Raw genomic sequence first — 26,086 nt, 5'->3', positions numbered from 1 at the left:
TGCCGTGTTTACCATATATGATGAGCAGTATGTGTGTTGATCACTACTCACTTTGGAAGTTGGACTTCAAAACTAATCAAATATGAAATAATTTTTTGTGTATACTTGAATTGATGTACACAAATTATGATAATATGTTATGAAGATGAACAGACGTTTTATGGGTTTGGAATGACATGAGGGTGAGTAAATTCTGGCAGAATTTTCATTTTTGGAAGAACTATCCCTTTAGATTAAATTAATGTTCAACTGTTATGGAATGAGTCAAGTTGAGCTGAAAAAAAGCTGAATTAAACAATGAAGAAGTCGTCGAAATTAGTCAAACCAAACAGAACTGAATTACAATCATTCAATGATCAGGAATATAAAGTCAAATTGAGTTTGGTTCGAGTCAAACCGAACTGAACACAATTGAGTCAAGGAGCTGGATTAACGAGTCAAATCAAGTCAAGTCGAATCAAACTGAATTGAATCAATGATCAGGAATAATGAGTTGAATCAAACTGAATTTAATTTAATTTAATCGATTGAAATGGAATCAAGGAGTAGAAATAATGAAGACCAAGAAGCATATATAAATGAGAGACTTCTCTATCAAAAGACTGACATGATTAAACAGAAAACAATTTGAGAGAAATAGAGAGATAAGATGTGAAGGCCGATCTGTTAAATGAGGCCAAAAAAAAACAAAGACAGAGACTGAATTTGACCCTGCAGGGCTTCACAGGAATGAACAACAGCCAAATTAAAGCAACAATGGCATGGCAAAAAAGACATTTCTTGCTTTATCTCCACCAAACTCTTGTCCTCTCCAACATACATGTACAAGACCAGTAGCATTCATTTCCCTAGACGTTCTCTCATTCAGGACTTTTCAGATCTTTCCTCAGCACTTCATCTGTGTTCTCTCAAACTGTTCTTTTCATAACTGTTCATCATTCATCACGTTAGATCCAAGCAGCAGAAGAATAGGATGGAAACCTACATTAAATCCTCCATTAACTCTTCAGCTTCCATTGGAATCCTCTGGAGAAATCCCCTATTTTCTCTCAAGTTTTCCTGGGTAATTGGGTTTTGATCCCTTTATAGAACACAATGTGTGACGTATGGGATTTAAGGGCATCCCTGTGTGTGTGTGGTGTGTGTGTGCGTGCGTGTGTGTGTGTGTGCAGGGATATACTGTAGGCAACATAGAGACAATATGTCATTCAGCATATCAACTCTTAAAAGGGATTGAATTCAGATCTAAAATCATTGCTTTTTCCACAAGATCCTTTTTATATTCTTACTTTGACACATCATCTTCTGTCACTCCTGTAGTCCCTTTACACTTTCTAGATCTCTTTGTGTGTCACATAAAACACACACACACCCCCATCTCTCTTTTCTGTACTTGTTTCTCTTTGTCATATGACACACGCATTCCTGTCTCATGCCCCATTGCATACACTAAAACAGTGTTTATCGGTGCAGTGAGCGGTGTGCACTGCTGTTTTGATAGCTGCAGTCTAGGGGCCCATTCCTGTGCAGGAGCTCTGTTATGGCCTGAACTGCAGCTGTCTCAAAATGCTAATGCATTTATAGCAGCCATCAGGAAGGAACCGAGTGCTTTCAGACAATACAGATTACAATGCAAACTTCCCACGCCCTGTGAGAGTACTAAAAAGCACTGTCACTGAAGTGGACAATTATGGGCCAACTTGATGCTTTGTTCTTTGTCAGCATCTAATAATTCTGCATTGTGTTTGTTTGTTTGTTTGTTTTGTCGGTTTGTTTGTTTGTTTGTTGTCATAAGTGGTGCTTGCTAAGATTCGGTTCAGACAGATATTTAGAAATGATGTTCGGGTTCGGGTCGGGCTCGGTCACATCAGCGCGATAAGGCATTAAACATTTACAATTTAAAACAGCTTAGTATGTATAGCCAATGTGCCTGATGCTTTCACTTGATGCAAACGTTCGTTTTTGTGATTAAAATACATGTAAAATATTACCATAACATCCGTCTCTCTGTGTGCGGAAATTTGTTTATGTAGCCGTGACAACGAAACACGTGCATGCGCGACTGTTTTAAGTGCACTTGTTGCTCCGTGTTCGCTGATGCGCTCATCTATTGACATTTCCGAATGCCTTCCTACAGTGGGCTTTCCACACAAACAAACGTACATGTGTCATTAGTATGAGAAAAAATGTGATTTGAACTGTCGGGCTCGGACATAAATATCTTAATGCCTGTCGGACTCGGGTCGGGTTCGGTTACTGCTCTGTCGGAGGCAGGCCGGGCTCGGACAGAAAAGTTTGGCCCGATCCGCACTCTAATGCCAATCACTCTGAGAGTTGTCATGACATAACTATTATTTTTCATACTTAGGATTAGATCGATGATAAAACAGGATGAAAACAAAACTCAAAGACTTCAATTTTGCCAGATGACTCGAGCCATACCAAAAAAATTATATACTGTAGACCTGTGTAAGCTCTTTGTCTTGTTCCAGTATGCAACCACCTAGCAAGACCCTAGCAAGCGCACACACTAAGAACACATAGCAACACCATAGCAATGACATAACCACACTCTGAAATCACTAACACCTTAGCAACTGTATAGCAACACCCTATCAACTGCACAATCACTCTCTAAAACCACTCAAAACATCTTAGTGATTGCATAGCAACACTCTAGCAACTACATAACCACACACTAAAACGACTAGCACCTTTGCAACTGCACAACCACACTCTGAAACTACTAAAACCTTAACAACTGCATAGAAACACTCTGAAACGTCTAACACCTTTGCAACTGTATAGCAACACCCTAGCAACTGCACAACCACATTCTAAACCACTCAAAACATCTTAGTGATTGTATAGCAACACTCTAGCAACCACTTAACCACACACTGAAACTACTAGCACCTTTGCAACGGCACAACCACACTCTGAAACTAGCAAGACATTAAAAACTTTATAGAAACACCCTATAAACTAAATAAAAACATTATAAATCCACTCAGTACACCTTAGCAACGGCTGGGAACAGCCTAGAAATCCTTATAAACACTCTGAAACTCACTCTGAAACACCTTAGCAACTGTATAGCAACACCCTAGCAACTGCACAACCACACTCTAAAACCCCTCAGAACATCTTAGCAAATGCATAGCAATACCTTAGCAAACCATATAACAACACTCTGAAACCACAGACATCATATTTGCATAGAAACACCCTAGCAACTGCATAACAACATTTTAAAACCACTCAGAATACATTAGCCATGATATAACAAAAATGTTGTAACCACATAATCGCACTCTGATACCACTAACACGTTTGCAACTGCATAGCAACACCCTAGAAGCCACAAAACCGCGCTCTGAAACCACTAACACTTCAGAAACTGTATATCAACACCCTAGCAACTGCACAATCACATTTCTGCAGTTTAGCACCATCCCTTATCAAACACACTTAACACACAACTCATAATCTAACCAAAGGTCTTCAAGATTACTTAAAATGTCCAGGACCGGAATTATCCATCCCTGCTCAAAACCACTCAGCACATCTTAGCGACTGTACAACAACACTCTAATACCCACATAACTATTTTCTAAAACCACTCGGAACACCTTAATGTCTGCATAGAAACACCATTGCAACCACATAATTGCACTCTAAATTCATTCAGAACATCTTAGCAATTGCATTACAATGGCCAGCTTTGCACATGCAAGCACTATTTACATATTTTCCCTGAAAATTGAAATATCTATTTGGTAATTGTTGGAATTTCCTGGAACTTGCTCTTGTATTGTTATTCTTGGATATTCATGTCATCAGGGCTGTGCAGCAGTGGCTGTATAGAGCATCTGACATCTTGTACTACAGTAGTTAATATGTTCAACTGCCACACATATTGAAGAAATGCATGTGTTGTGACTATCAGCTGATAATCTAAACCTCTCCTTTTTCTCTTTTAGACTAATATCCCCTTCCTGCAGAATGTATTGAGCAATAGCCAGTTCCTGTATGCCACAGTTGACACCCAGTTTATTGATGAGAACCAGGAACTTTTCAACCTCAAACCTACACAGAACAGAGCCCAGAAACTCCTGCACTATCTGGGTCAGTGTGTGTGTGCATTCATCATTTTGTTGCACCTGCGTTGGCCTAAAATGTGTGAGAGTGCATTTGTGTTTAAACATCTGCTGTATTTCTCCACAGGTCACATCATGGTAAATGGGCCCATGACTCCTATTCCAGTTAAAGCCAAATCCTCATCTGTTGATCCAGTCGTTCTTTCTGTTTCTCTGGGTATGACAAACACACAGACACACACACGCACGCACTTCTGGTTCACTATCTTTGTGGGGACACTCCATAGACATAATGGTTTTTATACTGTAGAAACTGTATAGTCTATCCCCTTACACTACTAACCACCCATAAACCTACCCATCACACAAAACCTTCTGCATTTTTCAAAAAAACTCATTCTGTATGATTTATACGCTTGTTTTCTCATAGGGACCTCAATTTAGGTCCCCACGGTGACACGAGTCCCCATGAGTCAGTGTGCATTCAGGTTGAAGTCCCCAGCGGGATAGAAAAACATGTACACACACAAACAAGTTACTTAAATAAATTTTTGTTCAACATTTGTTCATGATTAACCACTGTTTATTGAGATACTAATACAATTTTGACACAAATATTTAAATGATTTTAAGTGATTAATAATATAACAACTAATAACTTATTATTAACCGTCTTGTTAGCAACCCGTTTATTTTGATTTACAAATTTTTTAAGATAACTTACAACACATGTGTAAGTCATTAGAATGCCACTTATTAATCATTTATGAACTTATAGTCATGTTTTGTAAATAATTAGTTCATGATTAACTAATAACTTATAAATTACCAAATTAACAAAACATTCATAAAATGATAGCATATCACTTAATCGTTTTTTAATGTAGTCATGTTTTGTAAAGTAGTTCATCATTAACTAAAACTAATAACTGACTTTGACTGAATTAAAACATTCATAAAATGTTAGCATATCACTTATGAATGTTGTCATGTTTTGTAAATGATTAGTTCATCGTTAACTAATAACTTAAAAATGACCGTACTTATATATGAACATTATTATAAATTGTAAATGAAGATTTGATTTCTCATGTCATGTACCATTTAAGAGATTTTTGTCTCATTCCGCCAAACCGTTCAAGCTTCAAAAAGTTTGTAAATTAGTTTGTTTGTTTTTGTACCTCAAGCATGTTTGAGGTTTCATTTACAAAATTTGATGCACACGTCTATGCATTAATCGTTGTTTATATGTGAATAAAAGCCTAAATTAAATATGAATAAACCAAGAAGCTAATACTTTACTGTATTTTGATAGTTCCTTTTAAACATTATGTGGACTTCAAGTAACATTTCACAGTAACACTTTATTTGAGGGTCCAATTCTCACTATTAACTAGTTATTAGTGAGTATAGTATTAGTAGACTGTCTCCTTAATATTTGCACTTTATTTTGATGCTACCCCAACAGACAGTCTCCTGACAATAAATTACTTTGCAAGTTCATGTCAACTTATTCTACTAACCATAACCCTTTATTCTACAAACCCAAACCCTACCCCTAACAGTTAGGTAGGAGTTAGTTGACTTTAGGGATATGTGACGGTGAGAACATTTTCCCACCAGTTAGTCGACAACACCGGTACCGTCACTTATGGTGCATGTCCACTGGCGCGGAGCAGAGCGAGCGTTTTCAATTTAATTCCTATGGAAGTTGAGCTAAGGAAGTCAGGAATTGACTGAAAACGCTCACTCGCTCCGCGCCAGCGGACACGCACCGTTATAAATGTCTGTGTGGCAGTGCACATTTTACTTTTGCTTTTGAATTAGCGTAATTTCGACACAACAAACAGTAAAATGACTGACTTGTTTATAATAAACCTAGAACTTTTATTAATAAAGAAAATAAGATGGTTTTATAAACAAATGAATAGGCATTGCATACACCGTGAAGGTGTGTGTGTAAATTAGAGGTGTTACCTCCGGATGCTGCCACCTTCATCAGGCAAAGTTTACAGATTGCCACATTTATGTTTGCAGGTTCCATTTAGCATTGGGTTTAAATCCAAAATATTGCCAAATAGGCGCTTTTACATTTAGATTTTAAAACCAAATTTTCCGCCATCGTCTTGCCTGTCAGCTCGCCTCACTCTTGTCCTGTGATAAATTAAATCATTGCGACTCTCATTCGGCAGAATCAGACTCGTTCAATTTTGAATTGTGGTGTCTGTTCTCTAACTGAACTAATTTATTTTATTACTATAAAAAATCAAAACGACGATGGGGTGGGCAAGTGATAAACACTGCTTAACATTGGTAACACTGACTATCGCAGCAAGCCTAGTTGATATGTATGTGCCAGATTATCTGTAGTTAACAGAATGTCTAAAGGGGACCATCAAAATAAAGTGTAACTGATAAGAATTTAAATTTTTAAGTGAATAACCCCTTTAATTTTGTAGCATAGTGGAGCTACTCCCCAACTCTGCACATGTATCACAGATAGTTTAGTTACTCCCCAAACCTAAACACACCTATCACAAACACACTTGCCACATTAAAAGTGTACCACAACAGATGTTTGTGGAATTCATACTCATGTTTATAGCTGCCCTAAACATTGGCAGCACTCTACCACCCTCTTCTTCTCTCTCTCTCTCTCTCTTTCTCTCTCTGTGGATGGACTAGAGTGTGATAATGCATCTTTAATCCTTCCCTTCTCTCCTTCCCTCTGCCAAATGAAAGAGGGATCCGGTCACATTAGAAATCTCATTACAGGGGTTTAGGTGTGTGTGAGCCGCATACCATGCTCCCTCTGTGTGTGCGTGCGTGCGTGTGGAGAGAGAGAGAGAGAGAGAGAGAGAGAGAGAGATTCCTGATGGAGAGATATGTGTATTCATATGTGTGTGCAATTAATTTAGCCAATTTTCTCCTATTCTCATTGGTATACCTTTATTCTTGTTTGTTGAACACGATGTGTTGAGAAAAAAAAAGTTTTCCCAAAGGACCCCTGATGTATTGTGGGCATACATGTATTTGTATCCCCAAAAAAGTTTTCCCACTTTCTTCCTGTTCCTCAGTGCTTTATCAGAGTTCTCAGTGGAACTAATTGTAGTTTGTAGAGCATATACAAAATTGTCCCCCTACACAATTGGACCAAATATGTGCCGTGCATGTAGGTGTGTGTATGGAAAGGGTCTTTCATGGGATAAAAAATGTATGTGTCTGTGTAAGTAGGTCACATCTGTGGTAGGTGTATCCCAAGCCTCATGAGATGCTCCTCAGCATTGTGTGTGTTGCATGTGTGTATCAGACACACAATGAGCGATAAATAGGCTTTGGCCTTCATCTTTCCTTTCATATGCCCGCCAGCATTCCATACAGAGAAATTCCCACAGAGTTACATACATTTAAACTCACATGTGGGTGTATTTATGCCTTGAAATATGCAAATCTATGCATCAATGTCTTACTAACTGCATTTCTATCAACGGTCTCCCCCGTCCTTTTTTATCTCACACTCCCTCTCTCATTGGACAGCATGATTTACTTTTATTTTAGCTTGAATAAGCTAGCGGCCCACCTGTTTTTTTATATAGTTTAGGTGTTTGCCTCATTTGCATTAATAGAGGGAGTCGGTATGTTCGGCTTAGGGGTGGGTGATATATAGCATACCGGTCCGGTAGACACAATTAACCGGTAGAAATGTATCAACCGGTAGAGATCGTCTCTATCGCGGTTACATGCTCACCTGACATTACTGTGCTATGCTATCACAAAAGCTTTTCATTTGCATGTTTGTAAGCACTGCGGTGTAAAAACAATTTATGTAGCTTAGTATTTCTTATTTAGTTTAAGGTTTTCAAGTAGGTCTATTTCATTTGTTTTTCACTTTTTACTATGCTTGTAATTAGTGTATTTGTTCTTATATTAGTACTGACTGTTTACTTGTCTTCATTAAGCTTGAGGTTTTTTTTTTTTTACTATAGTTAGGGTAATATTAGTTTTTGTAATAAAATGGTATCAAAACATTTTTATATCATAAAAACCTTATTTATAGCAAAAATAACTATATCATGATATATATCTTAATCGTGAAATAAAAATACTCATATCGTGAGTCACACCTTAATCATGATATATGATTAATATATATACAGTATATGAATATGATCGAACGTCATATCGCCCACCCCTAGTTCAACTTTATTTGTTATGAAAGTTAGTGGCACCACCCCCTGCTTCCTGGGTTAATGGCCCCTCAAACTGCCACATCTGAGACCTATGAATAGTAGGAATACCGGAGTCTGAGGTGGGTTCACGCTACTATCCCATGAGCTCCAGGCAGAAAAACAATGCACATATGTACAGTAAAAGGTTTAGCAGAGAAATATGGTCTGGTGTTAGCTGCTCAGCACAACTTTTTCTTCCTGTTTTCCTCAGCAAATATTCATGTGCCATTGCTGTTCTTATTTTGTATTTACTTTGATCGGATGCCAAATGAAAAGCTGCATGACAATGAATCCGTGAGAAGTGTCAGTAGCACTCATTCAATTGATCACCTGTTTCAAAGCCGTACATGTGACAGGCCCACAATGAGAAGCAGTCAGACTACTGCAACATCAGTCCAATCAGTCAATTGTTAGTAGTAGTAAGTAATAAATAGGAGATACAGTCCCTTGGGTGTGTGACATGCATCTATGATACTATCTTAATTGTTGTTTTAATTATGTGCGAGTTGACATTATCAAGTAGCTATGTCACTCCCTTTGCAGAAACAAACAAAAAAAGACTCCTTAAGAATGCACACGTTCACTGTTTTAACTTATTAGAATGCAGTGTGAATGCCTCCAGAATTTAAGACATGGTGGGCAAAAATGCAAATATAAAATTTATATATGCAAATAAATGCAAATATAAAATTTATATAATATAGTTAAGCAATATCACACGAGCAAGAGTGCTATTTTTCAGAATATCAGATTTGTTCAATTAAAGTTAATATTATGAGCTACTTTTAGACACAATCTTGTCAATATTGTCTGTTTTTGCCTTTTCCCCTACTAAAATATTTCTAAACAAAGCTGGGGGAAAACAGGTCTTGTTTTTAAATAATCAGGTCAATTACTCATTGAGTCAGTAATTATGACCCGTGCTTCTTTCTTCGGTTGAGTGAATGGCTCAATGACTCACTAATTAAGTGAATAACCTTGACTTACTGGTGGTTTTAGTTTCATATTTAATGTAGAATTTCATTTTTAAATTAAAAATACACTATTTAATCTCATCATCTTTATCAACTAAATCCTAGAAAATATTGAGATCATCATTTTTGTAAATATTGTAAACCCCTAATAGTCTCCTACTTATATCAAGGTGTTTTGAGTTGGTCAGCTGGCTTTATATGTGTGCTGTGTACACAAATCACTTTGTTTGTTTTTCTTTCTAGGTGAGCCACCCACGGGCTTCCGTGAAGTCCTGTTGAAAGAGGGTCCAGAGGGTTTTGCACGGGCAATTCGACAGCATCAGGGTCTTCTACTGATGGACACCACTTTCAGAGACGCCCACCAGTCTCTGCTGGCAACTCGCGTCAGGACACATGACCTCAAGAAGATTGCTCCCTTTGTGAGCCACAACTTCAATAACCTCTTCAGCTTGGAGAACTGGGGAGGCACGTGACACATTCACAAAATCATTTCTTAATGCACATACATTCACACAGAAGTGGCGAATTAATTAAATAATTACTCTATTTCAAATGAGCAGTTATTGAATGTTCATGTTCTGGGTCACTAAGCTTATTGTCTGTGTATTTCAGTGATTTTTAGATGTTCCTCAGCTCTGTGTGTGTGTGTTGGATTACTGAGGATCAATTCAGCCTTTGATATCACTTCAGTCTTTGGCATGACCTTAAAATCTCTCTTTCTGTCTCTAGGAGCTACATTTGATGTAGCGATGCGTTTTCTGTGGGAGTGTCCGTGGAAGAGACTCCAGGAGCTCAGAGCTCTGATTCCCAACGTCCCATTTCAGATGCTGCTACGTGGAGCCAATGCTGTGGGATACACAAACTACCCTGATAATGCTGTGTTCAAGTGAGATCACACACACATTGGCTAATGTTATTTTCTATCCTCTACTCCTAATCCTTCCCTCACAGAAAACTTTCTGCATATTTGAATGTTTATTAAGATATTATTTAGTGTTTATTAAGCTGTTTTTTCCTCGTGAGGGCTGTTGGCTTGTCTACACAGTTTTGGTGATTACATTTGTAGGCACAACATGAACAACACACACAATACAGTACACACACAATAGAAGGCAGTGCATGTATTGAGAGTTAGAGTTTATACCGTTGCAGCAGTAAACACAGTTGTAGTGCTCTTTACATTAATTTGTCATATATTAGCTTGAGTATTAAGCTAATACTTCATGCTATTTTTGCAGTAATCTGCTTGTGGACAAAGTAGTTAGGATTTTCATAAGCTTCCATTTTAGGAAAACAATGCTTAGAAATGTAAGAAATACACCAATAATCTCCCAACAGCTTTGGTGAAGCTGCACATATTCATTAATTAGTGCTGTCAAATCAGTTATTAATCACATCTAACATCAAAGTTTGTGTGTGTACTGTATATGTGAGGGATTGAACGACTTCAGATACTTCTTCAGTCGACATTTATGTGATCAAAGTCGAGTCAACGTCGACTAGTCGCTGATGACATCATTAATGAACAAATAAGCCTGAATCTTGAGCTGAGAGATTTGAACGCGGGTTGCCTTGTGCACAGCTAGGATATATGACGCAGCGCTGCCCGCAAGGCTGTTGCTCCTACATAACAGCTTTTTTTTATCCGTTCTTATGTCTTTGGGTTGTTACATTTCTCACAGTATTCTGCTCGTGCTAAATCAGAAACAGATTAAGTAAGCACATAAAAATGACATTTATTTGAACGCATTAGTGAGAGAGCGATTGCTTGTGAATTCATTATTTCTGGCAGCGTCTCTCTACTTATAGTGAAGCTGTGGGTTTTAGTTACTAATGCCTTGCTCACACTACAGGAGTTTTAGGCCGATTTATGCCCGATTTCCCCCTCCCGAGAATCGGAGAAAAAATATTGTCGAGGACCTCGATCGGTTGCGCTGTTCGGCACAGATTATCTGGTAATGTGAGGCGTTCACAGATCGAATCTGGCCCCTCCCGATCTGCTCTCACACAAATCGGGCTCGCCCCGATCATATCAAACATGTTTGATATTTATCGGGATGAGCAAGATTGTGATTACGTCAGTACTGTCACAATAGCCAATAGGAAACAAGTCTACAACGAGACGGAAGTGACAGACATTTCTTACCTGCATTTCTCGCTGAAGAACTGACAATCCATGTTCAGTCCGTCTCCCCAACCATTTTCTCATCCACACTCGTTTATTCTTCCGCTTTTTCTCACAACAAACGATGATTATTGATACAGCAAGTTTTCGTGTTACAGTATCCATTTTGTTTACATCCGCTTTCCCGCTTCCGATCTGCTGCGTAGATCACGTGAGGCGCTTCCTCTGGCACGATAATCTTAGTAACATTTTGTAGTGTGTAATGCGCCGCGATTTTCAAATCTTGTAGTATGAGCATGTTTAAGATTTGAGGTAAGAAAATCTGCAAAGATTCTCCTAAAGTGTGTGCTGCAACCAGATTTAAAAATTGGTTAGGATTTCAAAACTCCTGTAGTGTGAGCCAGGCATAAGAGATGTATGCTAGAACTTTTCAGTTTCTAATCAATTTTATTGATAAATCACAGAACAGTGTTGACAATACATTTCTGTGCTACTGAATGTTTCTGTGTGCGCACGATTTGCATGTGATGCGCAAACTATGTGTCTTACAATCAGGGTCCGAAATTAACACCCGCCAAGCGCCAAATGCGGGTAGATTTTCCATTTGGCGAGTAAATCTCAAAAGGCTATCCGCCACACTGGCGGGTGAATGTTCATACCAAAATAGTAATGTAATAAAATGTTTTTAATAAAATGTTTGTCCCGCCATAGTCTTATCTGATCGGTGAGTAGCCGAATGTAGACGAACTGCTGCGCGTGTGACAGGGCGCATGTTTAACTGAAGAACGAGCAGAGAGAGAGAGTGAGCCCCGGTCGCGCGCGCGCTCCTCTCTCTCTCTCAGTGGAGACAGGCGAAAGGCTTCACCGTCTCCTAACCGCTGTCTTCAGCATCCGAAATTAACACCCGCCAAGCGCCAAATGCTGGTAGATTTTCCGTTTAGCGAATAAATAATAAAATAAAATGTTCGGACACTCGGGAGGTCGTGAGATATTGCACACGTTACGAGTCAGTTAAACTGATATTCGCTTCAAAGCAGCGGGTACACGGCACGACTGTCCGTGAGCTTTCGCGCTAAACACAAGAGACCGGAGTTTTCAATGTTGCAGGCAATAGCTTCAGATAGAAAATGACAGAAATGTGTGTGAACAGTAATGGACAGATTATGAACAGCTAAATGAACAGTAGCCATCCCTTTCAACATAAAAACGAGAGAGAGAGAGAGAGAGAGATTAAGAGTGTGTGTGTGTGTGTGTGTAAAATAAAAAATAAAAAAAGTATTATAGCCTACATTTAAAATTTTGCTCTGGACAATTTTTTGTTTGTATTCAACATAATACCTCATTATCTCAATTAAATGTACTGAAATTAATGTATATTTGACACAAAAAGGCTGTTTATTATTTTGGCCGGTAAAAAATATGCTTGGCTGGTGGATTTTTTCATCTACCAGTCCCCGTGGCAGGTGAGCCAAAAAGTTAATTTCGGACCCTGCTTACAATGCAGCAGCGCAATAGTTTGGAACAGCGATTGACATACGTGTTGAATAAGTTGTTTAAAACATGCATTTACCCGATCAATTGTTGAGCATCCAGATGTATAATCAAACATATCTTGTGGAGCGCTCCCAGAGTATGCATTTATTTGCCATTTTAACTGTTGAAAACGGAGCGTAAAAGTGGATTTGTACGATTTCTTTTCCTGACTTGTTCGACATCAAGCTTAAAGAGTCATGGCAGAGCATTAAAGTCGATTAGTCTGTGCAACCCCTAGTATATCATATGAGGCCTGGGAGTGGTCTCACTTGACTTGTGCTAATAATCTACTCCGAACATCTTAAGAAGTGCATAGCAACATGAAAAAATTCACTCTAAACTCTTTAGCAACCCTATTAAAACACGCTAAAATAGTCAGACCAGTTTAGCAACTGCATAGCAACACCATAAAATCACTCAAGCACCTTAATAACCGCATAACACCATACAACTCACAACGTTTTAACAACCACATAGAAACACCCTAAACTTCACTCCGAACTCCTTAGCAACCTCATATCAACAAACTAAAAACATGCAGAACTTTTTAGCAATGGCATAGAATCATGTTAACTCCACTCAGAAAACCTTAGCAACCACACAACAATGCTCTTGCAACCACCCACAACCCCCTTAGTATCATGGCAATGGTTTTCATCTTAAAATTTCCACATTACATAATAAAAACAACATACTGATTGTATCTGTTGGAAAGTACTGTGGCAGGCAGCAAAATATCTGATTTCAGTGGCTTGACTTGAATGTGCATTCACACAAATGTCTCTTTTTACTCTCATAAACGTTAAATGGTGGTTTTTAAGGAGTTGGCTGTAGTGCAGAGCTCAAAACCTTATTTCCATTGATGATCTCTCTCTCTCTTTCTCTAGATTCTGTGAGGTAGCCAAAGAGAACGGAATGGATATCTTCCGTGTTTTTGACTCCCTGAATTATATTCCCAACATGCTTTTGGGGATGGAAGCTGCAGGGGCGGCGGGAGGTGTGGTTGAGGCGGCCATTTCTTACACGGGAGACGTGTCTGACCCCATGAGACAGAAATACTCACTGGAGTACTATCTGAAGCTAGCCAATGAGCTAGTTAAGGCTGGAACACACATACTGGCTATTAAGGTAGATCACGTGTACATGGAAACTACAGTATTGTCCTGACAATCATGTTCAGCACTAACAAAAGCAGAGGTGAAGGATTTGCCAATATAGGATGTAATGACAAAAGACATTTACAGTAATACTCATTCTAGCTCTGTTATTTATGTTACTTCTCTCTATTGCTTTTTTGATCTGCTGTAATGATACAGTGATTATTATAATCTGATCTTCTTTTCTTTGGGGTTTGCTTAAGTGGTTGAAAGCAGCTCTTCTCTCTTTTCTTCTCAGGACATGGCTGGCCTGCTGAAGCCTGAAGCCAGCCGTTTACTGATTGGAGCGTTGCGGGACCGTTTCCCAGACATCCCCATCCACGTTCATACTCACGATACGGCAGGTGCAGGAGTCGCGGCAATGTTAGCCTGTGCACAAGCAGGTGCAGATATAGTGGATGTAGCAGTTGACTCAATGGCTGGCATGACCTCTCAACCGAGCATGGGTGCCATCGTAGCCTGCACCAGAGGAACTAAACTTGATACTGGTGAGTGGACAAGAATCGTATAAAGGTGCAAAAAAGCTCCATTATCAGTTATGTATCAATGCACAGCTCACTATGCACTATTCTTTTGGTCAGTGCAGAAATTTAACTTGACCAACTTGAACTCTAGCTAAGAACATGTCAAAGCCTTAGGCTAGCAGGCAGCGCTCTTGACATATTGCATCACAGCACTTCCTGAGTTCTGGCTTGAGGCCCTTTCCTGATCAGGTTAGTGAGCACTTCTCTTTTGCCAAGATAATCCATCCACCTCACAGGTGTGGCATATCAAGATGCTGATTAGACAGCGTGATTATTCCACAGGTATGCCTTAGTCTGGCCACGCTAAAAGGCCACTCTAAAAGGGGGGTCCGAAAACCAGTCAGTATCTGGTGTGTCCACCATTTGCCTCACGCAGTGCAACATATCTCCTTCGCATAGAGTTGATCAGGTTGTTGATTGTGAACTGTGGAATGTTGGTCCATTCCTCTTTAATGGCTGTGCAAAGTTGCTGGATATTGGCAGGACCTGGAACACACTGTCGTATACGCCGATCCTGAGCATCCCAAACATGCTCAATGGATGACATGTCCGGTAAGTATGCTGGCCATTCAAGAACTGGAATGTTTTCAGCTTCCAGGAATTCTGTACAGTTCTTTGCAACATTATCATGCTGCAACATGAGGTGATGGTCGTGGATGAATGGCACAACAATGGGCCTCAGGATCTCGTCACGGTATCTCTGTGCATTCAAAATGCCATCAATAAAATGCACCTGTGTTCGTTGTCCATAACATACACCTGCCCATACCATAACCCCACCTCCACCATCGACCACTCGATCCACAACGTTGACATCAGCAAACTGCTCACCCACACGACGCCATACACACTGTCTGCTATCTGCCCTGTACAGTGAAAACCAGGATTCATCTGTGAAGAGAACACCTCTCCAAAGTGCTACATGTCATTGAATGTGAGCATTTGCCCACTCAATTCAGTTACGACGACAAACTGTAGTAAGATCGAGACCCCGATGAGGACGACGAACATGCAGATGAGCTTCCCTGAGACGGTTTCTGACAGTTTTTTGCAGAAATTATTTGGTTATGCAAACCGATTGTTGCAGCAGCTGTCCGGGTGGCTGGTCTCAGACGACCTTGGAGGTGAAGGTTCCTGGGCTAAGTGTGGTTACACGTGGTCTGCGGTTGTAAGGCCGGTTGGATGTACTGCCAAATTCTCTGAAACACCTTTGGAGACGGCTTATGGTAGAGAAATGAACATTCAGTTCACGGGCAACAGCTCTGGTGGACATTCCTGCAGTCAGCATGCCAATTGCACACTCCCTCAAAACTTGTGACATCTGTGGCATTGTGCTGTGTGATAAAACTGCTCATTTTAGGGTGGCCTTTTATTGTGGCCAGCCTAAGGCACACCTGTGCAATAATCATGCTGTCTAATCAGCATCTTGACATGCCACACCTGTGAGGTGGATGGATTATCTCGGCAAAGGAGAAGTGCTCACTAACACAGATTTAGACAGACTTGTGAACAATATTTGAGAGAAATAGGTGTTTTGTGTACATAGAAAAAGTCTCAGATCTTTAAGTTCGGCTCATGAAAAACAGGGGCAAAAACAAAAGTGTTGCGTTTATAATTGTATTCAGTGTGTGTGTGTATATATATATATGTATGTACTATATATGTATGTATATTAGGGGTGTAACGGTACATGTATTCGTACCGAACCGTTTCGGTACAGGACCTTCGGTACGGTGCACATGTGTACCGAATGCAATCTTTCACGTAAATTAGGCTAGTTTAGTGTGCGGATTCTGCGGAACATACGTCAATTCCGAGTTTCCACACGAACATATTAAGTGTCGGAAGTCTCCGCGTTGTGTTGCCATAGATATCGAAGAGCTTTGTAGATAATGTGTGTTGCACTTGCGCTTGAGCTTGAGCGCGTGAATTTTTTTTTTCCTCCAAACCACTTCAGCGGAAATCCCGCCCTGCAGCTGACTCTAAAGTTTTCATTGGTCATGCTCATGTCAAACAATCACCTGATCCCTAAACCTACCGTCACTGTAACCTAAACCAATGAAATCGGCTGCAGGGCGGGATTTCCGCTGAAGTGGTTTAAAAATTAAATTTAAAAAATTCACGCGCTCAAGCTCAAGTGCAACGCGCATATCTACAAAGCTCTTTGAGAACTACATACAAACTGGGATTGGTAATGCTGCACTCACTGTCTGTAATCCATAGTTATTTATATTATTCATTATATTCTATGTGATATTGGTTTAGGAGTATTTTATTTAGTGGAGAACTTTGCAGCTGTATTTTATTCCTTATAATTTTTTTATTTTATTAACTATATATATAATATATATATATATATATATATATATAATATATATATATATATATATATATATATATATATATATATATATATATATATATATAAATAATATTAAAACGTTAATAATACATATATTTATTATATTTTATTAAAAAAGTGTTTAAAAAAGTGTAAACAAATTGTAACAAAAAAAAGTTTATAGTAAACATTCAAACAACCAGCAGTTTAATGTTTGCATTTCTTTCCCTTACTGTACCGAAAATGAACCGAACCGTGACTTTAAAACCGAGGTACGTACCGAACCGTGATGTTTGCGTACCGTTACACCCCTTATGTATATCAGAAATTATTCTAATATTCTGGTTTGGTACTCATGTAAAATTTCTTCTTTTTCTTGTTATTGCTGAAAACTGTTGTCCTGTCCCCACACACACACAAATTGTCAGCTTTTTTTTTTTTTTTTGGTTAATTCCACTACTGTCATGCCACAACAACAGTTTGAAAATATTGAATAGTGCTGAGCAAGTTAGTTTAAGTGAGAACAAACAATAAGTAAACGTTTACGTTTTTATAGATTGTGTTTTTGGCCTAGGTCAGTACATGTGCAGTTTTCGTTCAACAGGCTGCCCATGGTCAGTTAATTCGGCCTAAGTGACAGTCAGGCTCAATTGATTAATGATGTCTAATTAGTCAAGTCGCTGAGCTCATTAATCAAGGGACTCAGCAGGGCCTGTCGTCAAATATCAATACATTTGTACTTTTATACAGTTACAGTAGTGTGCTGTAGTGTATGTGAGCTTTACGGTTTGTGTAAGTGTGATAATTGCTGTGTTCTGAGAGGTGTGTTAAATAAAAGGAATGCGTTGACACACACTGGACAAAGACTAATGACAGCAAAAAAAAGAGACGTAGAGTACCTTCCCTTTCCTCCATTTTGTTTTTAACTGCACTTACACATTTTTTCCCCTTCCTCCACTTCATTACCGTCAAAGTTATGTCATACCTTCTCTGCCCAGTCTTTCTCTCCCTCTCATCCCCTCCTCTGTCCCCCCAATACAGTTCCTTAGAGGCAGAGTGGTTAGGTAATGGTCGCTGCACTTTGGTTTAAAATTCTCCAGAGTCTAATATATGTTCTTGGACGATCTCTCATGTAACCACATCATACACAACAATCTGTCAAGGTCTCTCTGTAAACACTGAGATACCAATTTTAACCTGATGGGTGAAAGATGAAAAACAGAGAAAAATTAGAGAAATAAATTAAGAGCATAAAAAGAGAAAATTATTTTTTTGACTTTGAGAAAGAAATGCATTCTAGTGTCAGTGCCAGTGAAGCTTCTCTTGATCTGACGTCGCAGGACAGAAGGCCTGAAGAACGATAGGCCCCGCAACATTAGTGGGGACCTTAGGGAAATAATCTGGTCTAGGGTGGAGAAAGGCCTTCACCATGCCAGGTACAAATTCCAGGCACAAAGGATCTACCAAAAGGGCTTGCAGTCTCTGGTTCTTCTGAGAGACGAAATGGCAAGAAGGAACACAGCCTGAAAGTGAGGAACTTTTCTGAAACCTTTTCAGTTGGCTCAAAGGGAGCCATAGAAAGGCCTTCCAATACAATCGCCAAATTCCAGGCCCTCACTCTGGTGCGTACTGCAGGTCTCAGCCTCAAGGTGCCATAGAGGAAACCTAAAGACGCACCACAAAAAGGAGTGTGGTAAGCAGCTATGGCCGCCACCTCTACCTTTAAGGTGGAGGTGGATTACCCTGCGGATAACCACTCCTGCAGGAACTCCAGCACTGTACTAACAGGGCAGTTAACTGGGTCCAGCTGGCGCTATCCGCACCATGAAGTGAATACTCTCCACTTCAGGGCATATAGTTTCCTTGCGAAGGGAGCTCTGGAGTGAAGTATGGTCTGAACATTCTCGGTTGAGAGACCTGAGTCTATGAGCTGAGCCCCCTCAGGGGCCACAGTTTCCACAACTCTGGACGAGGGTGAAAGATTATGCCCCCTGCTTGGGACAGAATCTGCCTGACCAGAATCTCTCAGGGAGAGCCGTCAAGGAGTGAAACAATGTCCGAGAACCAGACTCGTGCCAGCAAAAATGGGGCAACTAGCAGAAGACAGGCCCCGTCCCAGTGAACTCCAGAACTTCCGGGAGCAGAGCGTTCAGGGGAAATGCGTACAGACGCAGCTTCGGCCACGTCTGCACCATGGTATCCGGCCCAAGAGGAGCTTGGTGACTGAGGGAGAACCATAGTGGACAATATGTTGTGTCTAGAGACGCGAAGAGGTCTACTTCTGCTCGACCAAACTTCTCCTATATTAGCTTTACCACCTAGAGGTGGAGTCTCCATTCCCCGGGCCTCAGGTTTTTTCCACATAACCAAGGCACGTAGGCATTGCCGCATGACCTTGATCATGCAAAATGGGTTTCTCCTCTGGGAAAACCCCTTGGTTTTGAGCCACCACTGCAGGGGCCGCATGTACAGCAGGCCAAAAGGTAATCACATTGGACACAGCTGCCATGAGACCCAACAGTCTTTAAAACTTTTTGACAGTTAGTGATTGGCCTAGCTTCAGATTCAATGATCTATACTAAGCTATGTTAAAAGTGCTGCCGCCAGACCCGGAGATCGGCTGAATGGATTCGAAAACGGTAAAACTCTAGGGGAGTTGGAAAATGAGCCTATTTCCAAAGAAAGTGGAGTGTTCCTTTAACTAATGAATAATAGTAATCAGTAAATAATCAGTTATTATAAAGTGTTAATGATTTTTTTCTTGAGAACCACATTTTTTCCTTGAGAAACTAAGCTTTTTTTTCTTTTCTTTTTTAATACTATTTGTTATGACCCATCCAAAAAATTGATGGCGAAAAATACTAGAAATTGTGTGAGATTACAATTCCGTATAGAGATATACACTATATTGTTTTCTTTTCTAGCACATGAGCATGTGTGTTTGTGTGTTAAGTACATCGTTTTTTTATTCATAGGCGCATCTGTTGAGGTAATTGGTCACAGTAGACGTCTAGTTTCCTGAAGATCCCTTTTTCCCTCTCATCACTCTCTCTTACTGTCATTGGTTTTCTCTCTAGTGTATTGCGCTGGTTAATTTAGTTGCCAGTGTAGCCGGCTAGCACAGGTAAAGATTTAGCTCACTGTATCTCTGCCTGAGCTGTTAGAGCCATTTGTTATTAATGCCACACACACACACATTTATTGTACCAAGCTTGTCAGAGCCTCTTACATGCATCTTGTTTTCATTCTTTATGTTCATTCGTTTTCTTTTATTTTTATGTTTTTATGTTGTATATTTTTGCTGTATTGCCCTGACTAGCTGCCCTACCATTGATTTGTGTGCTCTAGCTGAGTTGCATATTTGGGTTTTTTCTCTCTCTCCCCCTTCTCTTCCCCCTCTTTTCTCTTTTCCTTTATAGCACACATATTCTCTCCCATTTTTCCCTCCCTTACAGCTTTTTTATTCACATCTTCTAATCTTTCCCTTTATTTCCTGTTTTCACTCGTTCTCTTCCGCCTACACTCATCTGTCCCTATGTTTGTTTTCCTTCTGCATCTGTAAGTTCTTTTTCTTCCATTTCCATGTTTTTCTATGCAGTCTTCAAGCCCACCGCTTCCACTAACACTTCTTTCTCATATTCCATCTGTCACTTTTTCTCTCCATCTCTTGATTAAATGGAAAGACACATTCAGACTCACTTCCACAATCAAACCTTTTATTCCTGTGCAAGCCCTTTGTGTTCACTTTTAAATGTCTCTCTTGCTTTGTCTTCAGTCTTCTCTTTTTCTTCACACATTCTTGTACATCTATCTTTGTGAGGACATTTATTGACACAATTCTCTAGCTCCTTACCCTAACCCTACCCTTCACAACTAACTGCCTAATCTGAACCCTCACCATAAACCTATACTCTTAACCTAATAATAACATTATAAGTATAAGTATAAGTATAAGTATTATTATATAACCAAATATTGATTCCAAAATATCGCACAGTTTGATTTTTAATCTCTCATTGTGACTTCATATCTCACAATGTGATTTTTCAATTCATCACGTTATGCTACTTTGTTTTACAATCTGACATTATTTTGAGCTTTATCTCACAATTAACTTTTGATTATTCTGAGGTGGAAACAGGCTTCCATACTCGCATATCCAAGTTGGTGTTCAATTAGATGGTCGGCCAGATGGTCTCCCGGTTATAAAGTACCCAAAACCCCTCTAAAACCATCTAAACACCAGATTAACCACGCTTGGCTAGGCCACCACCTTAGGCTGGTTTAAGATGGGTGGTGAATGTTGAATGCCACAATTTGTTTTAGAGCCTTGTCTTAAATCTGCTGTAAGCATTTTTCTTACAATGTCATGCATAAAATATCCCTAATACCTGACAGATATCGCTGAAATAGGTGCCTTGGGAAATCAAACTTGTCTCTGTGTCAGCCCAAAGCTCTGTATACAGCAACAAACTGACAAATTGAAAAAAAATCAACCAATCAGAAAACTGGTCCATATTGTACTGTCATTTATAGCTCATGCAATCACACATACAGTACATACTTCATATGTTCATAAATGTTCGGGGGCATTTAGGGCCATTTATCTACTGTAGTGACACATTAGAGAATGATAGAGTTCAGTACATGATGTACTGTACATTGACATCGCTTAATGGATTGGTTACTATTGTCTATTGGAATGATGCGAACCCAGCAGGAACATTAAAATAGCAGAGAACTTCTCACTTATGAAATGTGTGCGTGTGTGTGTGTGTGTGTGTGTGTGTGTGTGTGGCCTGAAGACAGGAAAGATGACTCTTGTGGCATCAGGCTTAATTAAATCCACATTGATTATTACAGTCTGACTTTATGCAGGGTATTTATTGATGGATTGATGGTGTGTTTTGAGATGTGTCAGATTAGGACAGCAATATCAGTCAGTCAAATGTCTCTAGCAAAAAAAAAAAAGAGCGAGAGCTTCTAACACTACCACTTAAATGCATCTGAAAGGACAGGGTGATTAATTACATTGAATTAATACTTTCAGCCCAGTCATTTCCATCTTTAATATATTTCTGTCTTTCCTATGTTTTAAAAGACAATTTTACAGATGACTAAGTGACTCTATTCACAAATTACTCTGAGCAGTCACTGTCTTGTTAAACAGATTTGAAAAGGCAGTCTTATGTCACAGCTTGTGGGAATATGAAATTCATATTATGAACTTGGAATAGTTATGGTTAAATAATTGATATAGCCAAACCTGTGACCTGTACTTAATTTGCATGATTGTTGATCATTGCATTGCTTGTAAACATCCTACACTTACCGGTAGTATAAAAAAAGGATAATGTACAGTCAATACAGACCTCTGATCTGCATAGGGACAATCATCACCGTCTGGCTGAATGTACAGTATACATTTTCCTGCTAATTATGTGGCTACTTACCAAATAAGTAAAATATTGAAATATTGGTTATCTTATTCTATATAATACGAGAACCAGCAGCATTACCTCAGCTTTTTTTTTTTTTTTTTTTTTTGACAATGGTAACTTTTACAGTCAAAAATATGTATCATTTTGTTAATTAGTTATATATTTTATAATATAAGAATGATGTATAACATTTCATTTAAAAAAAAGAAAAGAAAATCAAGCATTCCAGAGAGCCATGTAATATAGCTCAACAGTGCCTGTCCACATTTTACATTGCGTTGGTTCCAAAAGATTTTTCTTTTCCATTCATTTTGACACTTGGGATTTAAAAAAAAAAACACTCAACCAGCTTCGAGCTGATATTACAAACTTTGATTTTAAATACAAACCAACAAACAAGAAATTAAGACAAAAAGACAATACAAAAAGATATACAGAAATATAAGTAGTTAGAGAGTATAGTGAAATTTGCAGTGGGAGTGGGAGTGGGCAGTCGCTGCAGAGATCTTTTAGCATTTTGTTCACTGCAGTTTTATGATTGGTCGATATTTCTCTGCTGGATCATGTTTACTGTCTTCACCAGCAATCATGCTGTTAAACCATTTGTTTTTTTAAATACATTGAAACAAAAGGGTGTCTTTTTTATTGAAAATTGGTGTCTTCTAATAATACATCATATTGCTTTAATAAGCTCTCTGAAGTCATATGGCTTATTATTTTACAGTGACATTGCAGTGTTTGTAACACTTCTCCTGTCACACAGGTGTCTCTCTGGACAGAGTGTTTGACTACAGCGAGTACTGGGAAGTGGCTCGTGGTCTGTACGCTCCCTTCGACTGCACCGCCACAATGAAGTCTGGTAATGCAGATGTTTATGAAAATGAGATCCCAGGGGGCCAGTACACCAACCTTCACTTCCAGGCCCACAGCATGGGCCTCGGTAACAAGTTCAAAGAGGTGAAGAAAGCCTACGCTGAAGCCAACAAGCTGCTGGGAGACCTTATCAAAGTAAGACCTCCAAAAATCTCATTTTGATTCCAAATGTGTCACCCACTCACACACTCTCTCTCTATCTCTCTCTCTCTCTTTCTCCTCCTCCTCCTCCCCTGTTCCACATACTGAAGAGTGTCCTTGAAGGCCAGTTAGAATAAAGTGACTTTTTCTTTTCTATTGGATTTGCTGTCATTTACATTCCACAAGTATATAATCACAGCTCTGTAATTTTTGTTCCTGTTGGTTCAAACCTAACAATTAACTTAAAACATAGAAATTATCTGCAGTGTACCCTAAATTTTGCATGTAGACTAAATAGCAATTTCATCGCGGGCACACTTCATTCTTTCCTCTGTTCACATTAAAATAATTACACTTTACAAAATTATTTTAGAGACGTTGGATGGATATTTCGAGTCAATGGGATGAGCTGACGTCCTGTCACCATCCAGAATCTCTGTGACTAACAAGAACAACTTCTGCCACTTTCTGTCAGAGGAACAGTGTGATTGTGAGAGTTCTGGTTATCAGCTGATCTGCCATATAAACTGATACCAGCATTCAGTGTCAACTGCCAATGTTGGCTTCTGCTTCGTTACGTTCTGTCTCCTAAGGCCAAATAAACCGATCAGCTGAAATGTGTCTGGAATCTGTTGCTTCAGTATTTTGCTCAATGCAATCAATTATTGGGGTTCTCCTAATAGAAGTTTCTGTTTACCTCCAGTGTATCTGCATGTGATTGTTATTCAGTTCACCCTCTTTATCTTGTTTTTCTGTCAGTGCATTCCTGCCTGCACTTGTTTTTGTTGTTGTTGTTGTTTTTTCACACCATCTCTCTCCAATTTAGGCTAGTTCATGGGTTTGGGGGAAATGGGCTAGACTGTGGGAGTTTGTGGTGATTCTATTTATATTCCTTTTGCTATTGCCATCTCTTTCTCTCTCTCTCTCTCTCTGCAAAGGTATGTACAGAATGGCATGCCACATTCTATTTTTAAAAGAAAATTAGTATGCTTATGCATCATTTATACTTTGTACAGTATGTGAATTTTCTTTATTCATGGAATACCTGCATGATCTACATTTTCCAGAATTCTGTTTAAAACTAATGAACCATGAGTGATATCCTTTACCATATGATGTATTCACTTTTATTTTAAGGATACATTGAAGTGATCAACAGTAAAGTGACACTAAAGACATTACATTAGCCGTGTTTCCACCGTCGGGCAAAAACATTCTCTTTGCCTAACCGTTCCATTCGGTGCTGATCCGGCCCAGCGGGTACGGATATGCTTTAATGTTCCAATCTGAGGCTGATAATGGAACAAATGTGTCAGCAATTACCTTGGTAACACAAGAGTTTACAGACGTTATGAGATGTAAATAGCTACACTCTATGAAGGATGATTAGATATTTCTTTTAATTTTATTATTAACTTGTGTTTGCGTCTCTCAAATAGCGCACTTGGCCAGCTACAGAGAAACAGCCAGGCAACAGACAAGTGTGACCAATTCTGAATGGTGACATCACTGCTCGCATTTTACCAGTACTGTTAGCCAAAGCGTGTGGACCCGGCCGAGAGCGCTCTGTAGTCTTTCCGTGCCAAACCAAGCCTAAGTGGAAATCCACTGGAACCATTCCTTTCCGTTCATAGAACTGTTCGGCCCGACGGTGGAAATGTGGCTATTGTTAAAGTTTCAAATAAATGCTGTTCTTTTGGACTTTCTATTCATAAAAGAATCGTGAAAAAAATGTATTACTGTTTCCACAAATATATTTCAACATTGATAATAAGCAATGTTTCTTAAACACCAAATCTGAATGATTTCTAAAGGATCAATGGCTGCTGAAATTCAGCTTTGCCATCTCAGGAATAAATTGAAAACATTAAAATACCAAACAGTTTTAAATTGTAATAATATTTCACATTGCAGTTTTTACAGTATGTTTAATAAAAAAAAAATTAGAATAATAATTATATATATATATATATATATATATATATATATATAGGTGAAACTCAAAAAATGAGTATTGTACAAACGTTAATTTATTTCAGTAATTCAACTTAGAAGGTGAAACTAATATATTGTATAGACTCATTACATGCAAAGTGAGATATTTCAAGCCTGTATTTGTTATAATTTTGAAATTAGAATATTGTGAAAAGGTTTTCATAAGCTGTAATCCATAATCATCAAAATGATAACCAATAAAGGCTTGACATATCTCACTTTGAGTCTATATAATATATTAGTTTCACCTTTTAAGTTGAATTACTGAAATAAATTAACTTTTGCACGATATTAAAAAAATTGAGTTTCACCTGTATATACTGTATATATATTTACAAATATTTATATAATAGGCAGCAAAGTATATATAGTGCACAGTAAGCATTATGACAGTTTTTCATTCTGAACACAACCTTCATGTCTTGCTCTTCCTTGCTACCAAGTTTGCTGGGACACACACCAACACACACTCCTTTAATTCTGTTTCTTTTGAAGCAGCAGCAAGCACTGACACACACAAACCGTTCTCTTGAGTTCAAAGCTCTCTCTGTCCATGCCGATGGCCAAACAGATGTACCCTGTCAGTTAGCCAGAGATACCCTGCACAATAACACGGGAGAGAGTAAACACTTCTAGACGTGTGTGTGTGTGTG

The 26,086-nt window shown here is 38.9% G+C and overlaps 1 protein-coding gene across 3 annotated transcripts in view; it reads left to right on the top strand.

Moving 5' to 3' along the window:
- The window catches only part of pcxb (pyruvate carboxylase b), a 237,790-nt gene that overhangs the window by 172,387 nt on the left and 39,317 nt on the right, over positions 1–26,086 (top strand). For all 3 annotated transcript variants that reach the window (XM_079588533.1, XM_079588534.1, XM_079588535.1), the window contains exons 11-17: positions 3,984–4,128; positions 4,228–4,317; positions 9,547–9,768; positions 10,033–10,189; positions 13,849–14,089; positions 14,357–14,606; positions 23,188–23,432. In XM_079588533.1, coding sequence (XP_079444659.1) covers positions 3,984–4,128; positions 4,228–4,317; positions 9,547–9,768; positions 10,033–10,189; positions 13,849–14,089; positions 14,357–14,606; positions 23,188–23,432 — 1,350 coding nt within the window. The remainder of the gene's footprint in view (positions 1–3,983; positions 4,129–4,227; positions 4,318–9,546; positions 9,769–10,032; positions 10,190–13,848; positions 14,090–14,356; positions 14,607–23,187; positions 23,433–26,086) is intronic.

Source organism: Phoxinus phoxinus, assembly GCF_949152265.1.
Source record: "Phoxinus phoxinus genome assembly, chromosome: 2".
Lineage (NCBI taxonomy): Eukaryota > Metazoa > Chordata > Actinopteri > Cypriniformes > Leuciscidae > Phoxinus > Phoxinus phoxinus.
This window is presented reverse-complemented; position numbering and strand designations above follow the sequence as displayed.